Source organism: Panonychus citri, unplaced genomic scaffold, assembly GCF_014898815.1.
Source record: "Panonychus citri isolate SS breed McGregor unplaced genomic scaffold, ASM1489881v1 Contig00095, whole genome shotgun sequence".
In the NCBI taxonomy this organism is placed as follows: domain Eukaryota; kingdom Metazoa; phylum Arthropoda; class Arachnida; order Trombidiformes; family Tetranychidae; genus Panonychus; species Panonychus citri.
The window spans coordinates 1141171-1166832 of record NW_026515500.1 but is presented as its reverse complement, the minus strand read 5'-3'; the positions used below and the strand labels follow the sequence as shown (position 1 = coordinate 1166832).

At 31.0% G+C, this 25662-nt stretch overlaps 6 protein-coding genes and 1 long non-coding RNA gene across 10 annotated transcripts; 3 read left to right on the top strand and 4 right to left on the bottom strand.

The window, feature by feature from the left end:
* The first annotated feature begins 1354 nt into the window (after positions 1–1354).
* Positions 1355–15904, top strand: LOC128387945 (uncharacterized). Its single transcript, XM_053347257.1, is given in 11 exon segments — positions 1355–1689; positions 8229–8288; positions 8534–8929; positions 9088–9315; positions 10849–11034; positions 11102–11371; positions 11821–12006; positions 12191–13897; positions 14073–14204; positions 14207–14257; positions 14390–15904. Coding segments are annotated over 11 exon segments (4587 nt in total). The 5' UTR covers positions 1355–1532; the 3' UTR covers positions 15604–15904.
* On the bottom strand, positions 3407–4812 carry LOC128387956 (elongation of very long chain fatty acids protein 6-like). The gene has a single exon (XM_053347278.1). It carries the CDS (start codon positions 4432–4434, stop codon positions 3658–3660), a length of 777 nt encoding a protein of 258 aa, XP_053203253.1. The 5' UTR covers positions 4435–4812; the 3' UTR covers positions 3407–3657.
* Positions 9441–11250, bottom strand: LOC128387961 (uncharacterized). Of its 2 annotated transcripts, XR_008325199.1 has the most exons (4): positions 11111–11250; positions 10453–11007; positions 9941–10298; positions 9441–9590 (listed from the first exon to the last, which is right to left on the bottom strand). It is a non-coding gene; the product is annotated as an uncharacterized LOC128387961 (long non-coding RNA). The 2 variants fall into 2 exon arrangements; XR_008325200.1 differs by lacking the exon at positions 9441–9590 and having other exon boundaries at positions 9600–10298.
* Positions 15822–18294, bottom strand: LOC128387955 (protein hunchback-like). 2 transcript variants are annotated; one of them, XM_053347276.1, is made up of 3 exons: positions 17968–18294; positions 17473–17864; positions 15822–16942 (listed from the first exon to the last, which is right to left on the bottom strand). In XM_053347276.1, the coding sequence occupies exons 2-3, from the start codon at positions 17499–17501 to the stop codon at positions 16018–16020; spliced, it is 954 nt and encodes a 317-aa protein (XP_053203251.1). In that variant the 5' UTR covers positions 17502–17864; positions 17968–18294; the 3' UTR covers positions 15822–16017. The 2 variants fall into 2 exon arrangements, with proteins under 2 accessions (XP_053203251.1, XP_053203252.1); XM_053347277.1 differs by having other exon boundaries at positions 15822–16837.
* Positions 18295–18484: 190 nt separating this feature from the next.
* LOC128387951 (glucose-6-phosphate exchanger SLC37A2-like) lies at positions 18485–23034 on the top strand. The gene is made up of 7 exons (XM_053347271.1): positions 18485–19532; positions 19670–19740; positions 20907–20993; positions 21087–21170; positions 21248–21338; positions 21638–21786; positions 22173–23034. Exons 1-7 carry the CDS (start codon positions 18815–18817, stop codon positions 22515–22517), a joined length of 1545 nt encoding a protein of 514 aa, XP_053203246.1. The 5' UTR covers positions 18485–18814; the 3' UTR covers positions 22518–23034.
* Positions 22551–24005, bottom strand: LOC128387959 (UDP-N-acetylglucosamine transferase subunit ALG14 homolog). Of its 2 annotated transcripts, none has more exons than XM_053347283.1 (2): positions 23834–24005; positions 22551–23729 (listed from the first exon to the last, which is right to left on the bottom strand). In XM_053347283.1, the coding sequence occupies exon 2, from the start codon at positions 23695–23697 to the stop codon at positions 23056–23058; it is 642 nt and encodes a 213-aa protein (XP_053203258.1). In that variant the 5' UTR covers positions 23698–23729; positions 23834–24005; the 3' UTR covers positions 22551–23055. The 2 variants fall into 2 exon arrangements, with proteins under 2 accessions (XP_053203258.1, XP_053203257.1); XM_053347282.1 differs by having other exon boundaries at positions 22551–23770; positions 23834–24003.
* Positions 24006–24017: 12 nt separating this feature from the next.
* LOC128387958 (uncharacterized) lies at positions 24018–25310 on the top strand. Its single transcript, XM_053347281.1, has 3 exons — positions 24018–24135; positions 24262–24666; positions 24812–25310. Exons 2-3 carry the CDS (start codon positions 24283–24285, stop codon positions 25088–25090), a joined length of 663 nt encoding a protein of 220 aa, XP_053203256.1. The 5' UTR covers positions 24018–24135; positions 24262–24282; the 3' UTR covers positions 25091–25310.
* Positions 25311–25662: the final 352 nt, after the last annotated feature.

Below are 25662 nucleotides of genomic sequence, written 5' to 3'. Positions count from 1 at the left end.
ATTACGAAAAAATATTCTGAATACTCGGAGGTAAATTCTGAGTGAAAAAAAAGATTTCAAATATCAGAACTTTTTTCTTATCGATTGTCATTGAATTTTTAAATTGTCCCTCTAATCAAATCGCTAATATTAATCAAAGTTTTCTGATTATCACAATTAGTAATAGTTACATGTTATCATTAAGTTGAATTTAATTGTTGATAATTTTTTTCCAACATTTTGATTAGTTTCAAGTTTTCAATTACTGATCACAATTTTTTCACCTTTCCGATTCATTCATAATTAATGATTAGTTGATTCAACAATTAAGTCTGATTATTGTCAATTGTGTTGATTATTATTATGATAATTGGTTAATTGTTTGTGAGTTTTTTAATCAAAGTTGAAGTTTTTTTTTCTCTCACTTTGGTTGATATAATTAAATGATCATCTAATTATGTTTATTAATCATTTGATTAATCATTGAATTAGTTAATCAACCTTTTTGCTTTACTGATGCTTATGAATAAATTAATGTTGTTAATTAACAAGATGATTAACTGATTAAATTGTGTAAAAGTCTATGAATATGAAAATTGAATCTTATGAATAACAATTTGATTGTTAATCGTGTACAGTAAACAATTAAATAAATTGTTGCTCTTCGCGCTTTTTTTTTCTTAGTTAACGAAACAATTTAATCAATTGATTGTTTTTGTCTTTTAATTCAATTTCCTGGTTTGTATCTAAATTGCTTTCATCAAATTTAATCAACAGACTAAAATAATTATATGGAAACAATTTGATAAAATCCAAGACAAAAAGGTTACTACAAATTCATATTTGAATCATAATGAGAAAAACTTTTTTTTTCCTCAATGAAGTTTTCACACACACAGAAAATCATACAAAGGATGTGATGATGATAATGACTGATGATGATGAAGATAAATTCAGAGGAAGAAGAAAAGATGAAGAAGGAAGAAGAGAGAAGAGAGAGAAATGGTGATGATGATGGGAAGAAGATGGAGGAGGAAGATGAGGGTGGGTGAAGAGGTGAAGATGATCAATGAGGGAGGAAAATAAGACAAGGTAAAGAAAGAGACTGGTTTTATTTTTGGTGAGAAAGATGAAGATGAAGATGAAGATGATGATGATAAAGTAAGACAAAGGTAGAAAGAGGAGAAAGATGAATGAAAGAGAGGAAGATAAACTTGATTCTAAGGGGCGGGTACCAGGGCCAACTTTCGCTCTTTTACCCTGAGTCCACCCTGTGGAAAAAAAGGTGAGAGAGAGAGAGAGAGAGAGAGAGAGAGAGAGAGAGATGGTGATGATGATGAAGATAAGAAGAAGATGAGAATCAGAATGTCTTTCTCTTGATGATAACATGTTACCTTAAACTTTGTTGTTTTCATCGTTCATTGTTAACCGTCAAGTGATTTAATTGTAAAGTTCAACAATTTCAAGTCGATTTGTGATTTATTTTCACCACTATTTAAGTTTCTGTTGATTGTCAGTGGATATATTTATACAATTAATAATAATCTTCCCCGATGGAATCAACTGGATCATATTTAATTCAATTACATTTGTTAATTGTCATATTTTCACTTGTAATCATCTTACCAAATAAGATTGATTCAACAACGACAATATCATCATTATCATCATCATCAACAACAACAACAACACCATCAACAATTAGTAATGGTAAGTTTTTTTTAATTGATCTCTCAATGTGACAGTTTAATTTTTGCCAATTCTCAGAACAATTAACTTTTTTTCCTTGATTTAATTCAGTTGTATCAAAGAATCAATAGTTTTTTCTTAACTGTTGCTCTAATTGAAATGATTGGTGTTGATTATCATTTTTTGGTAAATTAATTTACCATGAAAATGTCAACTTGATTTTCGTCTTAATTGTGATGCTTTCCAGCTGATTCAGTTTCAATCATGAGATACATATTCTTAATCATTAGATTTGTATATTGATCACGTTTTCAAACAATTAACTTGATCAATTTGATATTGATCGTTATCAATATTGTTAAGAAAAAACCATTTTCCAATAAATCAAGTTGATAATTAAACTAATATTTATGATTAGTAAAAGTTGTTAAACTTTTTTGGTGTAGAAAAATTAAATTGTAAATTATTATTATATCATTTTCAAAACGATTAACAGTTTAATTATTGATTACAAATCATAAATAATCACAGATAATCATAGGTAATCAATTGATTACCAAACAATTTCATCCCAATAGATGGGGAAACCTTAACCTTTTAACGTGATTAGTTAATTCAGTTTCTCAAGTAGATTGTAAACAAATTACAATTAAACATAATAAATGATGAAGATAAACATGAAGATGAGGATGAAGATGAGGATGATGACTGGAACTTCAGGTTGAGAGAGTAGGAAAGAAGATGAGGAAAAGTAAATAACGAAAAAAAAGAAAAGTGATCTCAGAAGATTCCATTAGATAGAGAGAATCATTTTCACCAGAAAATTCTGACGATAATCATGATAACCATGATTGAGATGATTACAGATTAAGATTAAATTACAACTACCTGTTAATCTGTAGCATTTGCTTCCGAGTTCAGTGTTACTTTTTTTTTCAGGGAAAAAATCAAATCAAATCAACACAAGAAAAGAGAAAAAACGAGAAAAAATTGTTTACCTGGAGATTTGTGATTCTATTTTACCTGTTGAATCAAATTAACTCACAGTAATTAAGCTAATTGTTATCTCGCTTTGATTACTGTCAACTTGTTAATCTGATAATCTGCTGTCAGATAAATACAATTATGAAACTTGGAACCAGAAAACTTGATTATTCAGTTTTCAAGATAAACAAACATGGGAATCCAGTTAATCATTATAATCTCATGATAATAATTAACTTGTCACTCTTTGTCTCACCTTAAAAATTTGACAGCAATTAGTTAACTGTTACTATTATTATCATTATCGGTGGTTATTGATTAAAAGTTTTGAAACAATTTTCACATTAACTTTTGGTTAACAATTATGATTGTTAATACCGAAATTGATTAACATTCAATATTCAGATTATCCGGAAAATGATGCTCCATCAGATTAGTTATCATCTTCCTCATCCTTTTTATCATCATCATCATCATCATGATAATCACATTTTCATCCTCAATAATATCATATAATTGCAAGGTTAATGGCTTGAAATTGTCTGTCAAGTTAAATCATCAAGAAAAACTTGGAGTTGAATAACTTTTTTTTTATATTCAACAGCAATGTTAATTTAATTGTAATCCTTTCACAATTATAATTTACTTGATGTAATTAGTAAATCCAGTTAATCTGGTTAAAAGTAGAGAGATAATTGTTTCCACCGATAAAGTTAATTTTCAATACAAAATTTAATATTCAAGTAATAAAAACTTTCAATGAAAAAAAGGACAACCTGAGACTTTGATTGTATCAACAACAATCAACGAATCTTCATAATTTAATATTAATAGTACTAATCACTGAGTATTAATTGATTATACAACAAAGAGCAAGTTTAGAAGGTGAATTAAGAAGATTCAACGAAAAATTTTTAGTGAATTAAAAGCGAAATGAATCAAAATTATCGTCGCAACGATCGTTGATCGGATCAAAGTTAATCAGCTGAGAATTAGTCATGATAATTATTTGATTTTCGATTTGGTGGAAAAATATTTAACCATGAACATGTGAGCAAAAAGAATCGCGTATGAACAGTAAACGGTAATCGAGAACGAGGCCAAACCGATCGACGAGGCACACGGAATCCCAGCGAGTAGTCGGTTAATATGGTAAATGTTGATTCCCATTCCGATTAGCATTTGGCTCAACTGGGCAGAGGTCAATATCATGGCGAAAGGTCGAGGTACTCGGTAGCCCATTCCAACGATGGCAAAATATGAATACATGAACGAGTGGACAGTAAAGTTCATACAAAGTGTCCATCGGCAAATGGCCGTTCCCGTTGAGTAATAGAAAAAGCAACAGATACAAGTTGTCGCATGATGATAAACTTGAAGAAACTGTAATGGTTTCCGACGAAGTACAATGAATATTGTGTCACCGAATTCAACGATTTTTGACCAGATAAACAGCCAACCGATGAAGAGAACATACTTATCACTGAGAAATGAATTGTCACAAAGACCTTTAGCTAATCCGTGGACCTTTAAGGTCATATATGAATCGTAAATTGCTTGGATCGCACCGGCGGTCGAGAAAATGGCCAATAACGAATTCCAAATGACCAATGAACGTTTAGTATTGAAAGGTTTTCGATTGGTCATCCAATGTTGAAGTCCATAGACAGTAATTAAGTAAATAACAACGAACGGTAAACAAATTGTCCAATTGGTTTTAATCCATTCACTTGATTGTACTGGATCAAACCAATCGGGCGCTATGTTGATTAAAGCGGGCATATTGTTGGTGTTAAACTGTTCACAATTTAAGTTGATAAAACAGAGAATTAAAATAAATTATTACGATTCAAGGGTTCGATCAAAAATTGACCAATACCTTGACATTGGCTGTTGTTCAGGTAAACTGATTGTAACGATTTAAATTGTCACCCGATTCACAGATGATCAGGAACAATTTACATTTTCCTTCATCATAATTCATCAAATTGGTAAAATCTTCGGGTGTCATTTTGTGCAAATTTGCACAATCTGATTGATTACGAACGCTAATTAATCAATCATACTTATGCATACACGAATGTTAAACAATTAAGCAACCAAATCAAAGGTATTGATTGATTGCTACAATCAAAGTGATTAAATGAAAGGATTTTTTTTCCACCAGATCGAATTGTAAATAAGTAAAATGTTATTAACAATTTATCAGCTTAATTGTGATCATCATCAGGTGACAATCATTGAAAATTAAGCCAATCAGTTCAAGAATTGTAATCTTATTAAGTTATTATTAATATTAAATTGAATCGATAATAAATTAAATTGAAATTGAATTGAACAATCAAACAAATAACAGTTAGTTAAGTAATATCGTTAGTTTAGTTAAACAATTAAGGAAAAAAAAGTTAATTTGATTAACCATCATGATCCAACTGATCATTTTAAATGCAACGGTCAACGAATCCTTGATCACAATTAACTAATTTTCAGTATCATCTCTTAGTTAATTACGATGTAACGATTTAATGTCTAAATTAAATTAGAGTTAAATTTGATTATTGTTGGTGAGAAATCATTGAAATGATTGCGATTAATTTTCGCCGGCTTTTTATTGTTAATAGTGAAAGTTAATCATGTTTCGTTGATGATTACAATTTACAAATTGTTAGTTAATATTTCACAAGGTAAATATGACCTGAGAAAATGTTAAATTGTCAGAAAAAAAAGTTAATTGTGATAGTTTGTTGAGTGAGAATGAAAATACAAAATTCACTCAACGATGAATACCTTATAATGACCACAAGAAATTAACTGATTGTGATTAAAGTTTCAGTTTGTAAATATAATCACCGTGACCAGAAAGATTCATGGTCAAGGATGAATAAGGAAATGACCATCATCATAATCTCATATTAGATGATAATAGTAATTATGATGATTAGAATTAAATTGTTAATTGTGAATATTTTTTTCTCTCTCTCATTTCTTCACCTCTTCCTGTGTAATAACAATAAATTGTGACAATTTAAATCTCGCAATCAACAACTTAACTTGATTATGGTCATTTGATACTTTCTAGCCCTTGACCAGTCACTTTAATTGCTTCCGTTTAATTAAATTGAAATTGGTGAAAATTACTTAGAATCAGTTGTAACAATTAATAGACAATTACCAATGAAATTATGTTCATTATTGATTCGCAATTTGTTGATTATCATCACCTGAATTAGTGTTGAAAACAATCAAGATAATTAGTGAATAATATTAACTGATTCCTGTTAATTGTTGATCATTTTCAAGTAATTAATACAATTTAAGCTTGGAAATTTAAATAATTGTATCAACCCGGAAATTTAATTTAATTGTCTTTGTATCTTTTCCCATAGTTAATTTAGTTTTACCAACAACAATTCACAAGTTTTAATTATCATTGGAAACTTTATAATCTGAGAACTGGATTTAATTAACTGTGAGATTTGGTTAATTATTAAATTAAGATGAAGTAAAACAACTGGACAATCAAAAATTGACCAAAAATTAAATATTTACACATGAAAATTTTTAATTAATAGTTAACATGATTATCCAAGTTAATTGTTGCAAGATCAAAGTTAACCAGGTAGCAGTTAATTTAATTCAAATCATTGGGTTACTATTATTGTTTCAATACAATAATAGAAACCAGTTAATTAACAAATTCAACACAATTACAATTCACAACATTATCATTAACCGTTAATCATTTCCGGTAAATGAAAACAGTATGATCATTGTTTTTTTTTCATTGTTGATTGTTAATGAACTTGATTATCATAAACATCTCAATTCAGGAAGGTATTAACAAGTTAATCATCACCATCAAGAGTAATTAAGCTTCCGTGATTTAAAATCGTGAGAAGAGCAAAAAAAAAGTTGATCAATATTGGAAATCAATTGATAGGAAACAGTTGAGACCAATGGTGACCTCAATTGTTGATCTAGAAAAAGAAAGAGAGAAAGAGAAAGAGATGAAAGTGATTTACCTTTAGGGCTAAATTGTTACAAAGGTATTAATGGTTTAGTTAACCTAGTTAATTGTTTCTATTTTAGGTCAAATGAGATAATTATTTTAGATTGTAAATGGTAATTACAAGTATTGAATATTATGTTAAGGTCTATGGACTTTGTTACCCTTGAACTGTTTCCATGTCCTTTTTATTTTACTTACTTGACCATGGACCAAATGACTGACCTCAAAAATGGTCCAATTTAACCTCCTTTCTTGCAGATTTAGTCCATGACCTTTGTTATTTCACCTTGCAACTGACCTATTTCATAAATATCATAGAAAATGAGAAAAAAAATAACAATCATTTCTCAAGGTAAACAACAATAATTATACTTTACAAGAGATACAAGAGATTACTATTAATAGGACTACTATTATATTACCTAAGGTAAGAAATTTGTTCACAATTGGTATCATTAAATTGTGATGATGATGATTATGATTATGGTGATGGTGATGGTGGTGTGATTGCTTTTGGCCTTGACTTGATAATATTGAAAATTAATGTTAGCTTAAATTGTCAGTAATGATTGGACAATAGTGATAAAAACCATTTTAATACTCAGATTGGGTTAATTGTTGTTGTTTTGATTTCACCATTGGAGTGACAATCAGCATTTGATGAAAATAATCCTTCAGCATTTAGATTAGCTTTAAATTGGTGTCCAAAATTTTCAATTTTAATCCTTCAGCTAAATCCCAGTTGATTTATTCAATCTTAATGACATTAGATGCTAATGTATAATAATAAACAGTCAGCGTTGTGTGGTCATGATTAGTAAATTGTTTCAACTTGATAATATTAACTCATTATCTCCAATGAAGGTTAACAAAATTTGTTTCCAATCATCAAGCAACAGCGTTTATCTCATAACAAATCCAAAGGTGTTAAATCAATCAGTGTCAAGAAAATAGTTACTTGATTATAGTTGTACATATAGTAGATAGGTTAATAATTATAATCCAACATTAATGGTAACAATTAAATCAACAGCGATCAACAAAGTTGTGATAATAAATTGTTATATCAAATGATGATGATGCTTCATTGACATTGAAACCATCAAAAAAGGGATTACTTTTCATGCTTTCTTCATCTTCATCTTCATCGTCTTTACTTTTCCTCTTCATTTGGAATCAATTTAATGGTGAATTGGTGAAGTTAATTTGTATCACTGAAAAAGAGTAAAAAAAATCAGATTAAAATCAAATATAAATTGTAGAAAAAAAAACTGACAAATTTTTAGTAATTTAACGCTCCGTCTAATCATTCAATTCCAATAGTTTATCAGATTAACAGATTATCTCCATGATAATCATGTTCATCAGGTAGATAGACTTGGGCAAAAAAATGGATAAGGAAATGAAAGTATTAAATAAGGAAAAGAAAACGATTAAGAACTAATCATTTCCAATGTTAATTGTCATAACCAGAATTGGAAAATTAAACAGTAATTCTTGATTTGTATCAATTATCCAACGAACTTATTAACTTGATTATCCATTGTGTTTGTCTTTCATTTTTTAGATACCAAAACATCAGAAAGGATTTCATATGCTCGTTTACTTTCAACTGGTCCTCCTTTGAGTAAGTATTCATGATGATAATTGTTTAATCAGCTACATGAGTTAATTGTTGTTTTCATGGGATAAAATTGGTTGTTAATTGTTGTTGAACTTGAAGAAAATTGGGTTTGGTTTGATAACTTCCGCCAATTGTATTGTGTAAACCTGAACTGTATAATATTATTTATCAATTCCAATGTAAATGTTGGTAAATTATTAGTTCTTATATATAAATTAAATTAAATCGTTTGCTGTTTTGTTAATTAGGTTGCACTTATCAGGGAAAAAAATATCCTCATGGAGAACAGGTTATCACAAGTGAACCCTGTCTTAATTGTACCTGTAAACGTGGGGTACTCCTTTGTTTCCTAAGAGTGTGTCCATCATTGATACACCTTCATGTCGATGAAAATTGTGAGACAATCAGGGAACCTGGTCAATGTTGTCCAACAGTAAGATGTACAAGTCGATCTGCCCCATTGACCACCGATCCAACAGGCTCCTCATGGTCAGAAGAACGAGAAGAGCCAAGTGGTACTGGTGGTGTTTTCGGCGGTTTTCCTGGTGCTTTTGGTATGGGTGGAGGTGGAAATGGTGGTGATCATGATTCACAAACAACACCTTATTCAACACCACAGGAAGTTGCCAATTCCCTAACCTCAGGTAAAAAGAAAATGAATTGAAAATTGTATAATAACTGACCATCCTTACTTTTAACCTGATAATTGTTGATATTCAACTTTAAATTATGAATAATTGATCAGATTAATTGCTCAGTAAATCATGTATATTTACACAATTATTTCTTGTTCTTCCTCTAGAATCAAATGATTCTGATTCATCTCTCCGTAAGAAATTGGTTGGTAAAGGTAATAGTAACAATAATCGTATTGTTGTTACCCATAGAGACGAAGTTACTGTTTTCCAAACTAATCCAACGACAGTTTTTCACGATTCACCGAAATTGGTTACATCATCTCCTGGACATTATTCGTATTCCAAAGACGATATTGACAATTTTCCAACCATTTTGAACAGAATTAATCGAGGTGAGTTATTAACCAATTATTCCATCAATTGAATCCACAAGAATTCCAACAATTAGTATAAACCAAGCTCTTCACTCCAGTGATCAGTTTCAATTTGTGGCACAGGAAAACAATTTAATCTGGAAAGAAAAATGTTGAGAAAAGTAATTAATTAACTTTGCCAACGAAATTTGATTAGTCTGTTAATAGAATGAGTAAAATTCTTAATCGGTAACAATTCCTGAATTGTAAAAATGAGAGGAAGTGATGATGAGCATGTAACGGGAAATAATTGTCTATAAAAATTGTAATTGAGAAATAGAAAATTAGTAATAAGGAAAAGAATTAACAATTTAACAGTTTTCTCTGTAAGGTTAGTGGTCAGTAATAAAATGGATTGTTGATCAAGTTAATCAGGTCATACGGAAGTTCAACACATTTCAAGTCTATTCCCTTTTTTTGTGTTCATATATCAAGTTATTCAAATGTAATAATATTTTCCAACAATTACTCCATGAAGGAATCAAGAATCTCCATTAGAAAAGTGAAAGATGATAACGGAATTAAATTGTTCCTACTAATCAGGTAGAGGTGGTTACATAGAGGTCTTTGATTTGAGAGTATGTTGAAAGGTGGAAAAACTAACCATTAACCAGGGTGATTCTTAAATTACAATTTGGTGATGAAAAGTAACCTTTGTAATCTAAAGCTTGAAGATGATGTTTAACTGTTCATGTTGAATGATGATGATGATGGTGGTGGTGGTGATTCCTTAATAAACTTTGCGGTTAAGTGGAGATGAGATATTATTATTATGGAGGTTTTTGCTTTCTTCAAATGGTCCAATCTTCATTATCATCATACCTTTCATCTCCATCATTACCACTTTATCTCCTCCCAGTTTGCTAACCATCAATCATTTGGCTTGTTAAATACTCTCTCTCTCTCTCCGTCAGAAGCATGAAAAAAATTGTGTAAAAACTAGTAATTGTAGAAAAGAACAACTGAAAATAAAAGGAAAAGAGAAAAAACAAAAATTATCAAATGAAATACACAAAGAGCCAGGGAAACTTTCATGACGATGGCGTAATAAAGACAGGCTTTCATATGATCTGAATAAGCTCAGTTCTAAGGAGAAGAAGAAGAAAAAAAACTGACCATCAGAAGATTTTTGTTAGTAATGAGCTGATGGACATCAACAGGTAATTATTCAGGTGTAGGAGAGATGAAGAAGGAAACAGAAAACCGTCAATCATCAGGATCGCCCATCTCATTAAGATTTAAAATCCATAACCTTTTTTTTTCTTGATCGACTATCAATAACTTTACCATCAATTTCTTGAGCTTTTTCCACCTTGATAATCACTCATGGTAATTTCCAGACAAAAGAAATGTAAATATTGTGATTCAACGACCTTCTGATTAGTGGGTTGAACCGTTAGTTAAGCAAAAATCACCAAAAAAGCAACACCAACATGAAGATGAATCTCCGCAACCATTTCCAAAGTACTATTAACGTTAATCTCGTTCAATTTTCCATCTAATTGCCAACAGATTGTTACCTAAATTCAACCCTGTACGCTGAAGGATCCGCAGTCATGTCATCATCTTATTGTGAATATTGTTACTGTATAAGAGGTAAAAAAATGTGCATTCGCCCTCGGTGTCACTTGGCTATTCTTGGGTGTATACCAAGGTACACAAGTGAATACGCTTGTTGTCCAACAAGTTACGTTTGTGGTAAGTGTAATCAAAAGAGAAAGAGAGAAAAAAATTAATCATCTTAATTATGTTTCTATTCAAAAAGGTAACTCACCTAATCCAAGCATTTCTCTGGATGAAAGGACTTTGTCACCATCGTTATTATCAGCAGGAGGTGGAGGATTTACACCACCGATTAAATTGTTGACCATGACACCTTCAACTACCACTACTACTTCAACAACTACAGTCCGAACAACAACAACAACCTCAACAACAACAACTACACCAAGAGCACCATTTTCAATGGTTACATCAACAAGTCGACCATTAATGTCCAGTACATCAACATCTGATTATGCTTTCTCTCGTAAAGGTTGGTTAACAAAGCAGATTCATTTTCACCGAAAAACAAATACAAATGATTATATGAAACATTAGAATTTTATCATTTTTTGTAAAAGAAAAAAAAAGAGAAAATCATCAAAACAGATTAGATGTAATTAGAAAAGAAGAGAACAAAAAATGAGGGAAAAAATTCTATTCTCTTTTATTTTTTTTTCTTCTTTTTCTATGACGTAAATGTTTATGTTGTTTTAACTTCTTTTCTCCGTTGTCAATGTTTTCTTTTTTTTTTCTTCTTTTTCTATGACGTAAATGTTTATGTTGTTTTAACTTCTTTTCTCCGTTGTCAATGTTTTCTTTTTTTTTCTTTCATGGGAAATGTTCAATTTTCCACCTTAATTGTTGATGTTAATTTTGTTCTTTTTGTTTAATTATTTTCTTCTTTTCTCTACCTGTCCAAATGGGATCTTGGAATTACAGTTTGTCGGGTTAATGGAATAATTTATCAACTAGGAGATCATGTTCCAAGTGATATCACTTGTCAGAATTGTTATTGTTCCTATGGAGGTGTTAAGAGGTGTAAGAAAATTCATTGTTCCCCTGTAATGGAAGGTTGTACTCCAATTATCCCTGAGGGTCATTGTTGTCCCACTGAATATAAATGCCGTAAGTGTTAATCAAACCATCCTAATCGGTCGTTGGTGGTTGTTAATTTGATTGCACTTTTATAAACCAAAGCGTAATCATTTTGCTTCTGATCTTCTGATCTTATTGTTTTATTTTTTTCTCTCTCTCCTTCTTTCATGAGACGTGATAATTAATTGAATTTAATTGTGTGTTTCTTTTATAGAAGGAGGTACTAAGGCTCGGGTGGATACTTCACTTGAAAAAGAGATTCCAATTGCTGATGAACCGATGACCACTGAATTACCTTCCGTTAATTCAACATCTCAAGCTTGGTTGACCACTTCTTCTGATATTGATATATCAACTGAACAAAATGATTCTGATTTAATTGAATCAACAAGTGTTGTTAGTGCTGTATTAAAATCTGCTGATCTGGTTAAAGATTTACATTTATCTGGAGCTGATGGACGAAAATCTTTTGATTCAATCGACCGACCCGTTGAATTTGGCAAAGCTATTGAAAAGCACAATTCTATCCCATCTTATTCATCTTCATCACTCTCACCGGTCTCATCTAATGAACGTATCGATTTAACTACACAATCAGGAAAAAGTGGTTCGGTAAACAGCGTTATTGAAGCTCGAAGTGAAATTGATGATAATCCAACAGAATTATCTGATGAAATTGATAATATTGCTACAACCATTGCAAGTTCATCATCAACGACCTCAACTCCATCCTCTGTTTCATCCCAATCACCATCTTCAACGGTAAACATAACAACAACAACAACAACGACAACTTTAGCACCCACTTCCACTTCCAGTTCCACCACAACACCGACACCAACAACTTCATCTACCACAATTAAACCAACATCACCACCGATTACTACAACTAAAAAACCAAATAATTCCTGGTTTAGACTTGACGGACAAGGTGAACAAGATGGTGTTGGACTTTTACTTGGTGGAATCATCGAAGCATTAGAAAGAAGAATTCAAAGCTCGCTACCAGCCGAATCTCGACTACCTTTGGACAAAAAAGAAACTGTTCTTAACGATTTCAATAAAGTAAAAAAACCCGCAGATGAATTGTTTAGCTTGACCGAAAAAAATCAACCTTCCAATCAATCACCTGATTTCTATGGCTTGACCAATGCAAATGATGATATCGGTAGTTTAACTTTAAACAAAAGTGAACCTCAAACATTAAATGAAACTCTTAACTCTGACAAACCCGTTGTTGGTACTATGATTGTCAAACCGGAAGCTGATGAACATTTAAAACATAGTGGATCTGCTTTAGACCCTTCTAATGTTGAGATAATTACGGCAGCAACTCCTTTCCTTCATGATATTGGTCAACCCGATTCAATATTGGTCAATTTGAGTTCATCTTCGTTTAAAGTTGTAACTGGTGACGTTAAAGAAATTGACAAAAAGAATCTCAATTCAACTTCGAAACCTATTACAAATGTGATCTTTGGTACTGTAACATCAGTCAACTTGACCAATCAAACCGATTTTGATTCTATTAAACCTTTAATGATGTACAATTTTGGTCATGATGAATGGAAAGTAATTAACCATAATCATCGTCCTACTTATAAAAATGATCCCAATTCCCAGGATCATTTTGGTAACAAATATCGATCTGACGATACCGGAGCCGCCGAAGATTTTGATATAACATCTAATTCAACCGATAATTTGGACAAAAAATCACGTTCAGAGACAGATTCTGAACTATCTCCCGGCATCTCATCTCTCCATCCCGGACCAGGTTATCTAAATAATCACAATTACATGTCTTTCGGTCCTGGTGACGTTTCTACTAATTTTCCGCACTCTCACAATAAACCGAATTCTAGTTTCTCGATTCGATTGCCAACAAATCGAAAACCAACAAATCAACATAAACAAATACGTAAGTTTAATTACCATTCAAATCAAGATAAAATTGGAAGTAAAATTGCTAAAATTAACTATTCGAAACATAAAAAGTTCACCAAACTATTCAATTGATCTAGAAAACGAATATAATTTTACGAGAATAATATTTTTATCTAAACTTTTTTTTCTCATCTGATTCTCAATTATAGCAGTTTGTCGTGTAAATGATCAAGAGTATACCAATGGAGCGATAATACCTCAGAAAAATCTCTGTGTGACCTGTCGATGTTTCTATGGACGCGAATTATGTCACCAACAACGATGTTCACCCCACCCTCCTCGGACTGCAAATTAGAATACGTTGCCGGATTTTGTTGTCCAAGATACATTTGCAGTGAGTTAATTGGTTCCATTTGGTTAAATCTCTCACCATTAGAATAATTAATGTTGTTTGGTTTAAATTAATAGTATTTTCTTTTCAATTTTACACTTTCTAATTTCTAATTTTAATTTTGTTCCATTTCAGTTAATCCTAATGAAACAAGCCTCATAAATCCAGCCATTGCCATGAATCCTGGTTTTCAGCCTTTCCAAAAACCTAATTCATCTCAACAACCTCAACAACCTCATCAACCTCATCAAATGCTTCCAGTTCAACCACCCAAATTAGGTTACATACCATTGAGTGGATTACCAATTCCTGCTGAATCTGAAATTCACAAAGAAACTGTTGTACCTCCACCAATGAACATTTTCTCAACTAATCAACGTCCAAATCTCCAGCCCAAAGAGAAACTGAATACAACTGGTTTACCATTGATTCCACCAACCGATTTACCTTTATCAAATAGTCGACCTGGACCACAATCACCACCTCAGCAACAATTAGTAACAAATCAAGCTACACCAAATGGCAATGGAAGCAGGAATCGAATCCATTTTCCTATCGGAAAACCAGAACCAGCTGATATGATAAACAATAAAAATATCACTGCTGAGTCAATTTCCCAAGGAAACCCAATGTTACCGAGTCGTTTACCAAATTTACTGCCTCATATTTTCAAACAATCAACTCTCCTCAACAATAATGGTCAACAACCAATTGTCAACGTTAATCGTCAACCGTCAATGGGTCCTAAAAAACCCTCTTGGCCATCAATAGGTCCACAAATCCGACCGACCAACCCACAGAATAAGCCGATCATTGATAACAATAGATTCCCAACAGCTCGACCCGAACTCCCGATTTCAAGTACATCATTTGATTCCCTGAGGATAACAAAGACTACAACGGAAAAGGATATTCAACCTCCATCATCAACATTTAACATTCCTTCATCAACATCAACATTAGAGCCATTACCATCATCATCATCATCATCACAGCCGACAATTATGTCTACAACAATTAAACCTGAAATCTCATTAACAAGTGATAAACCACCAACCATTGAAGTTGCTTCTCCTAATATAATTGATCCATTCTTGGCAAATGTTTTAGCTCAAACCGGATCGAAACAAGAATCTAATTCAAAAGAATCAATTAAACCTGAGGAAAACAATAATCTACCAAGTCCGGCCACAGGTATGGGCCCAAGTCCATGGGATGTATTAAGAGTTTCCGGTTGTAATATTTATGGTACATTTTACAAAGTTGATCAACCAATCGACAAATTAAGCTCATCGTGTAAAAAATGTTTCTGCTCATCATTTGGAGTTCAATGTAACAAAGTTTGCTAAACAACAATGAACATACACAATTAAGACAACCACAAGAGAGAAAAAGAGAGAGAGTTCATTGTATTTCAATTGATTGTGAAAATTTAACTTCCCTGTCATTAGAAATTCAGGCAAAAGAGAGAGAGAAAAAAAAACAAGAAAGGATAATTCTGGTTGATTTAATTCCCTTTACCCTTTTTGTCTTCAGCGAGAAAAAAAGAATGATTTTCTTTTACATCTCAATTAATGTAAATATTCATTTAATCTTAAATTATGGTTCCATAGTAGGGATACAAATAATTAATTTACATTTTTAAATTCACTCAATTCACCAATTATTTATTTGTATTATCATTATCATCAAAAATTTTTTGCCAATCACAAACAAATCACTTTTGTCACTTATTTATTCACAATAAATCCAATCTCTTGTTTTCATACAGATAAAACGTAATCAAGCTCAATTAATGTGGAACCCAATTCAACTGAGTTAGATAAAAATTCCAATTCTTCTGGAGATGATTTGGTGAAGCTGAATTGTTGAATTTGCTGTTGTGGTACAACTTGTTGATTCTGTTGTTGTTGAGGTTGTGGTTGTTGATGAGATTGAGGTGGAGACTGTAATTGGGTTTGGTCCTGGGAATGAAGCTCAGATTCTGGTTCAACTGTAGACTCAGATTGAAGCTCGGGATTAGATTGAACCTCAGGTTCAGATTTAGATTGAGCCTCAGGATCATCAGGATTATTGATTTTGGGTTCAGATTGTTGATCGGTTTGTTGTTGTAATGATTGTTTATCCTCCGTCTCTAATTGTGGTATGGGTTCAATTTGTGTTTGAAGTTGTAGTTGCGGTTGATGTTTTGGAGTTGATTGGGTTGATTGTTGTGAATGATGGTGATGTTGTTGATTATGATGGTGATTATGGTGATGATGGTGAGAAGGATTTGAATGACTATTACGTTGTTTAGTTTTCTCTGGTATCAATTCAAGTGATTGCCATCTTTTCCGATCAGTTTTTTTAAGTTGAATTTCAAGCTTTGAAGGTGTCACACTCCAATTACTGTCCTGTACATAGATGGGTTTAAATAGGTTAAAATGAAGTTTAAATATAGATCCATCGGCTAGGTCACAGGTCACATCGAGTGTCTCGTCAATAAGTTTAACTTTTACATCAGCTTCCTTTAGATTTTTAATCATAATATTAATAATGACATGAGTGTTTGTTTGGTACCAATCATAAACATTTCGAGTCGCACTAGGATTGAAATGATAAGCAATAGCATTATTACCATTAGATAATTGTTGTTGTTGTTGTTGCTGAGGTTGTGATGGTTGCTCTTGTTGGTTAATCATGTTGATGCTAATAAACGGAGGATTTTTATCAAAATAATAGTGTGAGAAAGAGAGAGAGAGAGAGACAAACAGATATAGAAAACACAATTAGATTAATTAATTGAAAGAAGATTAATTTGATTTACTTTGTTTTCTTTTTCTAAATATTGATGGTCTGTTTGAGAGAAAAATAGTCAAGGGAAAGATGGATGAAGATGAAGACAAATAGACAGAAATGCAGACAAAAACATAAAGAAGGTGACTAATGGAGAGAAGAAGAAGAAGAAAGAAAGAGAGAGAGAGAAAGAAAGAAAGAGATAAAGAGATAAAGAAGAGAGAAGAAGAAGAAGATAGGGGGAGGAAGCTGGAGAGAGAAAGAGAGAAGGAGGATGATGAGAAATCTCATCATGAGATTTAATTAAATTGTCTCTTTCTCTCAGTCTCTCTCTTTCCCTATCAATGGGGCTAAATTTTCCGAACAATATTTTTTTCTTTTAATTCTAAGATCGCCGGTTTAACCGGTTTACTAATAAACAATGTAAAGATTTAAAAGATTACCTGAAATTGCCTGTGCTTCCTTCCAACATGGTCTTGTTACCAATCCAATGAAACTACTTATGACTATTTACTTAGTCAATAGAATAGAATTTGCTATTAAAATAAACAAAATTATTCAAATTGTTGCGAGACAGACAAAATTGATTTCTATTCAATCCAATCGGCTAATTGTTCAATTTTCATTCAGAAATTTTCTTGTTTGTAAACAAAAACGTGTAAGTAAAAGTAAGCGCCATCTCTCGGGATAAAATAACTTCATCGACTGGCGGGAATTTGACCGGCAAATACAAAGAGAAAGTTGAATTTATAGATTTTTTTTTTCATTTTGATTGATTGGTTTTGATCCATCGCAAGAATTTGATTGATTTTCAACTGCTTGAATACCTGTTAAGCTGAGAGGTGATGCAAAAATTAGCGATAGAGATTATGGTTAATTGTTTTCTTATTTTCTAATTTTGAGATTGGAAATTATTGTTAAATATAATTTGTACTCACCGATTGTTGTTTACTTTTGTTTCTCATGAAATGAATTCTGGTTCCTTTCTTTGTGTTTTTTAAAATATCAAAAGATAATCTTCTTCTAACAATCTTAGAATTGATTAGTAATCAGTAATTTATCGACCATTGATTGTTCCCGTGTTGGATTTATAATATTAAAATCTATTGTCGATAGTTGATTAAACCTCCTTTAAGTAAACAGACACACACATTATGATGAAAGATAAAGAGATAAATAGATAAAAACAGACACACACACTTTGTAAATAATAAGAGAAAAAAAGATTAAATGTTAAACATTGATTGATTAAAGAGAGACAATTAATAGATTAGATTAACAAATAAGAAATAGAGTTAATTGTTTACATTTGGAAGAAAAAAATAAAAGAAAAAAATTAGTTGAATTGGTGACCAGCAGATGGAGTTACGGTCGAAAAATCCAAAGGCCTAAAGGTTCATCATTTTTTCATCAATTTCAACATCAGTTGAATTTGATTTTATTTTTGTTAACATTTTCACTTATAAGTTGATTGTGACAATCTATTTTTCCTTATTAATTTAAACATTCAACGATTTTTTCGTTTTTTTTTATAACAATTAAGAAACGAAAGTTTAAACAGTTGCTGAATGATAAAAGTGTTACCATCAATTAGAAACTGATTTAAATATATTTATTTTTTATTCTCTGTGATAATAGAATTTTTTTTTCTTCCAAAAAGAATTTGATTATTTTCTATTCTTTTTGTTTTGTGTTTATTGGTTTTCTTTTCTTTCTGTTTTTTTTTCTTCTTCTTTTTTTCGCTCTTTGTGTGTTAATATTTTTTTTTGTACTTTATTCATCATTATGCCTTCATCTCCACATTCTCTGCCAATTGGTATAAAAATTCTACGTGTCATTTGGCCTTCCTGTGATTCTCTAAGTCAAACAACAAGATATAAGGCCTCGGTTTTGGTGTTAACTTATTTGGCCTACATGAGTTACCATCTTTCTAGACGACCCTTAAGTATTGTTAAAACTGTTTTACATCGTAACTGTACTGGCCTTATACCTGATCCTGGAACCGATATAAGTGATCCTTGTTGGTGTTGCTGGAAACCTTTTGACAAAGATAATGCTAATTCATTACTCGGCTTTCTTGATTCCTCTTTTCTCATCTCATATGCTCTATTTATGTTTATAAGTGGTTTCATTGCAGAACGTTGTCACCTTAGGTATTTCCTTGCCTTGGGCATGGTTTTCAGTGGTATATTTACTTACCTACTTGGACTGGCATATTATTTTGACATTCATAATATCTACTATTTTATTTTGATACAAATACTTGCTGGTGCTTGTCAAACCACTGGATGGCCAGCGGTTGTCGCAGCGATGGGTCATTGGTTCCCAAAATCATCTAGAGGACTTATTTTTGGTATCTGGAATTCTCATACAAATGTTGGTAACATTTTAGGTGCTGTGATTGCTGGTGCCTTTGTCGAATATAATTGGGGATTATCTTTTATTGTTCCTGGTTTAATTATCGCCTGTGTTGGTTTTTTACATTTTCTTTTCTTAGTACCATGTAAGTGTCAAATTTCACTATCATCATCATCATATTAGATTTAATTTTGCTCATCCAAGTAATTATCTTATTTTACCATCTCCCTCTTATTATTATCTACTCTCGCTCTATCATCTTTATCAAATTTACACTTATAGATCCTGAAGAAATTGGATTAACCACAGCTGACATAGAAATTGAAAGTGGAAACAGACCAACATCCATTGAGGTTAGTTATGAAACAGACATTCAAGAAAAATTATTGAGTTAATCTCTTAATCATTTGTCCTGATTAGTTTCTCACAAATCCCTAAATCAACTAGGAGGAGGTTTAAATTTTGACATTGAAAAATAAACTAGTTTTTTTTCAAGCTAACTCGTTTAGTTACTATGGGCTAAAAGATTTAATTATCAACACTAATCCTAGTTTCTTACAATCAAGTAAAGTCTAGATTTGTATTAATACTTAAGACTCGGAAGTTTTTGTAATAAACATCTTATTGATTTGAGCTTAGCTATGGGAAAATCTCGAGTATTTTAAATTGATTATTGTGAAATTTGTTGATACTCCTCTTCCGTCTACTTTGCATTAGAAAATCTCTTAATTTGATATGATGATAGCTAAGTAAATCTCTATTAGATTATTAGTCAAATTCCATTATTATTATCAGGAAATTTTAATTTTTCCATCTTCAATCGTAAGGTCAATGACGGTTATTTGCGTAATCGCCCTGAGGGTAAAAAAGTAACAGCTTCCTGAGTATCTTAAGTATATTATTTACCTGTTTTTTCAATTATCAATACAAAACTTGTATTAATAATATGTTACCTTCAATCTACTGATAGTCAATGTAACTCTTTTGATTAACTTAATGATTAGAATTAGATGATGAAAACTTTTGGTAATTATCTTGATGATTAGTGTTTTAAATTTAATGTAAATTTATTTACACATGTTTACAGGTAATTAGACATTGATTCAATTCAATTATGCAAACAATCAACACCATGGGAGTGATAATCATTCATTGATAGTCAACAGTAATTAGATTAAAACAATTGTTAATTTGTCATTGATTAATAGCAAATGTTAAACGTTTTGTATCAACGTAATTGTCTTTTCAACCATCAATCAATTAATCTACCGCTTTGATTTACTTTCAATCGTATCTTGAATATCGTTGATTATTATCTGACATTATTTAACAATCTACATCATTCAATTTGATTATTATTACCTAAAAAAATGTTGACTACCTTTTTTCCCATATTATTATTTTTATTGACAACTCAATCAGAATTTTCCTAACAAATCATCAAATTAAAATATACATTAAACAATTTACTAATCAATGTCTTTTTCCATCATCTGTTTTAATTGTTATACTTTAACAGGACAACAATCAAAGAGGATCTGTTAGCAATCAAGACCAAACTAATTCTCATCGACGTAAAACAAAGCGGCCAATTTCAAACTCTGATGTATGAGAAACTTAATGATTGATTTTGTAACGAAATAATTTATTGTTTTAATTGGAGTAATCTAATTACAATCATTTTACTCTCTTTGCACAGATTGATGAAGAAGTTCCCTTAATTGGTGAGGTAGAAATTAATGACAATAGAGCTGTGTCTTTCCTCTCTGCTCTTAAAATTCCCGTAAGTTGATTAATTCTTTCCGTTGTATTTATTTTCTATTTATATAACTATTTTCTATTCTTAATTTATTCCTTCAGGGTGTTATTGAATTTTCTCTGAGTTTATTTTTCTGTAAATTGGTGAGTTACACTTTCCTCTATTGGCTACCAAAGTATCTTGACGATTCAAGTAAGTATTTCATACTCATCAACAATTAACATATGATCATTTAATTAAGATTAACTTTATTGTAATTCTGTGGTGAAATAATTTAATTGTTTGATTATCATTAGTTATTTAATGACTTGAGTAATTTGATGATTACTTTATATTAGTTATATGATAGTAATTACATTGTATTGTTCCAGGTTGATGTAATTGAGAAGAGAAATTAAAAGATGATTGAATGAAATAATCAGTTTCAATTAATCTCCAAATAATGTGACAGTTTACAATTTGCTAATTTTGTTTTCTTTTCCATCTTCAAGCTGGAATATCAGCCATGGAATCAGCGTATTCATCAACACCCTTTGATATTGGAGGAGCTATTGGTGCGATTGGAGCTGGAATAATCGCCGATAGAACTGGTGCCCCAGGGCTTACCTGTATTTTCATGTTATTTTTAACATTACCCGGGGTAAGATTGACTAATTAATCGCTAAGAAAGTTAGAAAAACTCTAATTAAAAGTCTAATTATTGTTCCGGGAAAATAAGAGCAAAATCTACTCTTTTTCTTAAGATTCGCATAATCTTTTAAGCTTTTTGATAATTCTTATCACTACCTAACAGGCTCTATGAATTCATTATTTAGATGATTAACTTTCTCAACATAACAAAACTTAATCATATTCAACTGAAAGTTAAACATTTACTAGACAAACATTACCCTTTAAAAAAGTAAACAAAAACAACAGATTCTCACAACGTACTCAAATTATTATTATAATTGACTTGATTATCTTTGTTTCTTATTAATCGATAACTATTTTTATCTTCCTATTTCTTTGCTTAATTTATTATAGTTAATTGCCTATGAATTATTAGGAACATTTAACAAGTGGAGTAATCTAATTTTCCAAGCAATTCTTGGTCTTTTTGTCAATGGACCTTACGCTTTAATTACAACCGCAGTCGCAGCCGATTTAGGAAACAAAGTGACCACTTCAAAAGCATTGGCCACAGTAACTGCTATAATTGACGGAACGGGTTCTATTGGAGCAGCCGTTGGTCCATTTATAGCTGGAATCGTTTCTCAAAATGGTTGGAATAATGTTTTCTATATGGTTATGATCTCAGATTTAATTTCTTTATGTTTCCTCGCTCGAATCGGTGCTGCTGAATGGAGGAAAATCCGAAACACGCCTTAAACACTAGCCCAAATATCGCACCAACATTTCAGATCAACATTTAAAAGACTTTTATTTTACAATTGAATATCCAAACACAGTATATACACATTTATATATATTATAAATAATTTTTTTCTTTGTACAATCAATTCATCAAGAAACAATCAGGAAATCAATCTTCATGATTTATCTCAGTGTTTAACTACACAATTGGGCCTTAAACTCTGTCGTCCTCTCCTTCACAGAGATACACATAGTCGTCGTTAAGTTGAATTAACTATAACTTCGTAACAATATTTTTCTTATAAACAAAATCATCACATTAATGTTAATCAAACTCCTCATCCAACTCTGATCATATTCATCTTAATATCATCACTATGTTTTTTTTGACTCAAAGTCAATTCAAAATCGTATTTATTTTGAATGGTAATTTTTTTATACTAACATTTGTTTGTCATTTTGTGTATAACAAAAATTGATTAGTTAATTTGGTTAAAAAAAAGAATAAAAAATTAAATACTAATTTTGTCAATTACCTTGGATTATGTTTGATTTATACCAACAATCCAATGTATTTACATTTAGGATATTTTTTGGTTAATTCTTCCCATTGAACAAGAACATGATCAGCAAAGTAAATGGCGATTCTACCAGATAATGATAGTGATTTAACTCGACAGAAACTCTCAACGAAGATAATTGTTGGTCGATGAATTAAATAAGCAATTATCATCGGAGGAATACAAGTTCCAGGTCCATTGCAAATTAGAAGATCACATTTATAATTGTACATGATTTTGATTGAATCGAAAAGGGAAATCAGTGTGGTGAAGATGGAACTGAAATAACTCTGGCCAACATGTCGACTCCTTCGGATGAATTGTATTCTTGATTTGTCAATTGGTAAATTGCTATTCTTTAATTTCTCGGTTGACAATTTATCTTCAATTCCAATGATAAAAGTTACCGGTTTATATTTGGAAACAAAATTTACTCTCTCCAATAATGTGAGCATTTCTTTGCAATGTCCACCAGGTCCAAGAATAACACAGGTATTTACAAACGATTGATCACGTTTTCTCCGATAATTAGACAAATATAATGAGTAAATTATAATTGATACAACAATTAACCCAAGTAAACCCAAAATACTTGCAACCGGCGTTGAGGTCAACAAATAAGCGATTAGATTCATTTCCAAGCAATCCCTCAAAGATAATCCAACAACTGAAGATGTACCAACAAAGATTTTTCAATAAATTATTAAACTAAACAAATGAAAAACAGAAAATATTAATCAACAATCAAAAGAGACTAACAAATTAACTTACAATTCAGTTGATCACCTTTCGCCTAATTGTAAGCCAAATTCATCACATTCAGCCACAAATCACATCAACGAAAAAGATTCAAGTAAAAAGACAATCAAAAACCACCAATAAATCAATCAAAAACTCTGATTGATTGATTAATTAATAAAACAAAACAATCAAAACAATTAATTACTCACCAATAAATTCAAATTCTGATCATATGTTGAGGGAAAATGTAATAATTGCGATTCGATTTAGAATATCGGATAACCACTTGGATCTGATATCGATTTGAATTGTGAACTTGGTCTTTGGTTAAGGTAATTGTTTTGATTTTAATTCTGTTTAAATTGTGGCAATTAATTTATAATTTTGGATTTTTTTTTACTATTTTTTGGTCATTTAATTGTCGTTTAATTGATGGTTTTCTATTATTCTTTGTTTAGGTTTTGTGTTACGTAGTGAAAATGGTTAAACCAACGACTGGATCAAATTATGGTGGAGATAAAATGTCTAAACCAACAGAGGTCAAGCCTGAACAATCAATTGAGAAAATTTCTGCCAAAGTTGCTGGAATTAAATCTCGTGAATACCCTAATTTTCCGCAATCATATTCAGGTGGTAATATGCCAATGTCCATTCAGAGTAAATTTCAATGGGAAAGGCAAAGATTGAGCGAAGATTTTAATCAAAAGTGGAGAAACTGGAGAGCTCAATGGATTAAGGATCAAACTCTTCATCCAGCTGAACCTTTACATGTTAAAGCTTTGGAACATGAATTTTATAACCCAATTAGAAGAGCTATGAGAGTTCCTTTGAATTTGTTTGAACTACAAGTAGCTAAAATAACTGTAAGTAAATCTTTAGAATAACAATCAATCGATATAATGGAATCACTCTATCTACTCGTCATTCTAATTCTCTTATTGTTTTCATCATTAATTATATTCTAATTTTTTCCATATCTTTCTTTCTCTCTCTCTCTCTCATTTTTAGGGTCCTGCAAGAGCCAATATCATAAGACGATGTACTGCCGTTGGAATTGCAACTTATGTCACAGGTTTATGGTTATACTACCTTTTTAAATATCGACAGCGAACTTGGGAAGATTCAAGTAGATCAGGATGGCCGATGATCTGGACGGCTCGAGAAAGAGTTCTTCCTGGAGATCCAGCTTATCCTAACGTTGGAATTAAATTTGAGAAGCAAGAATTTGCTGATTTGGGATTTTCCTCACGAAAAGTGCTACTTTTCAAGGAGCCAAATACCAATTAGATTAGTTTTTGAATCAATATTATAATAATAATTAGAGGGTTTAGTTAATAAATCACATTGTGAATACAAAAGTTATTCAATCACATTTGAATTATCAAACGGTTACAAGTTGTTAAGAAAAGTGAATCAATCAGATTCCAACCATTGAAAAGGGATTGTTATTGTTTCCAAGATAATTAATTGATTATAACAATAAAACGAAGAGTTTAAGATTAAGTAATCAATGAAACGAAAAGTTAATAGTCTAATATTGTAATTTGCCACAATTTATCAATTTTCATGATCTTAATTTTCGTCAACGATTAACATTTAGTTATTGGAGTTATTATGATAACAATTAATCAACTTAATTGTTTATCATTTGGTGAGAAAATTGTGATAATATTAATCAACCTTAATGTCAATTAGTTCATCTTTTTTGATGATTAACTGTGAGTGAAGAGTAACAATTAACTTACAAACTTCCGGAATTTACTTTTAATTGTTGACGAAAATTTAAATCAAAGGTAATAATCAAAAGTGAAAATTTAACCAAATTATCAAGTTAATTACAATTAACGTAATCACGAAGG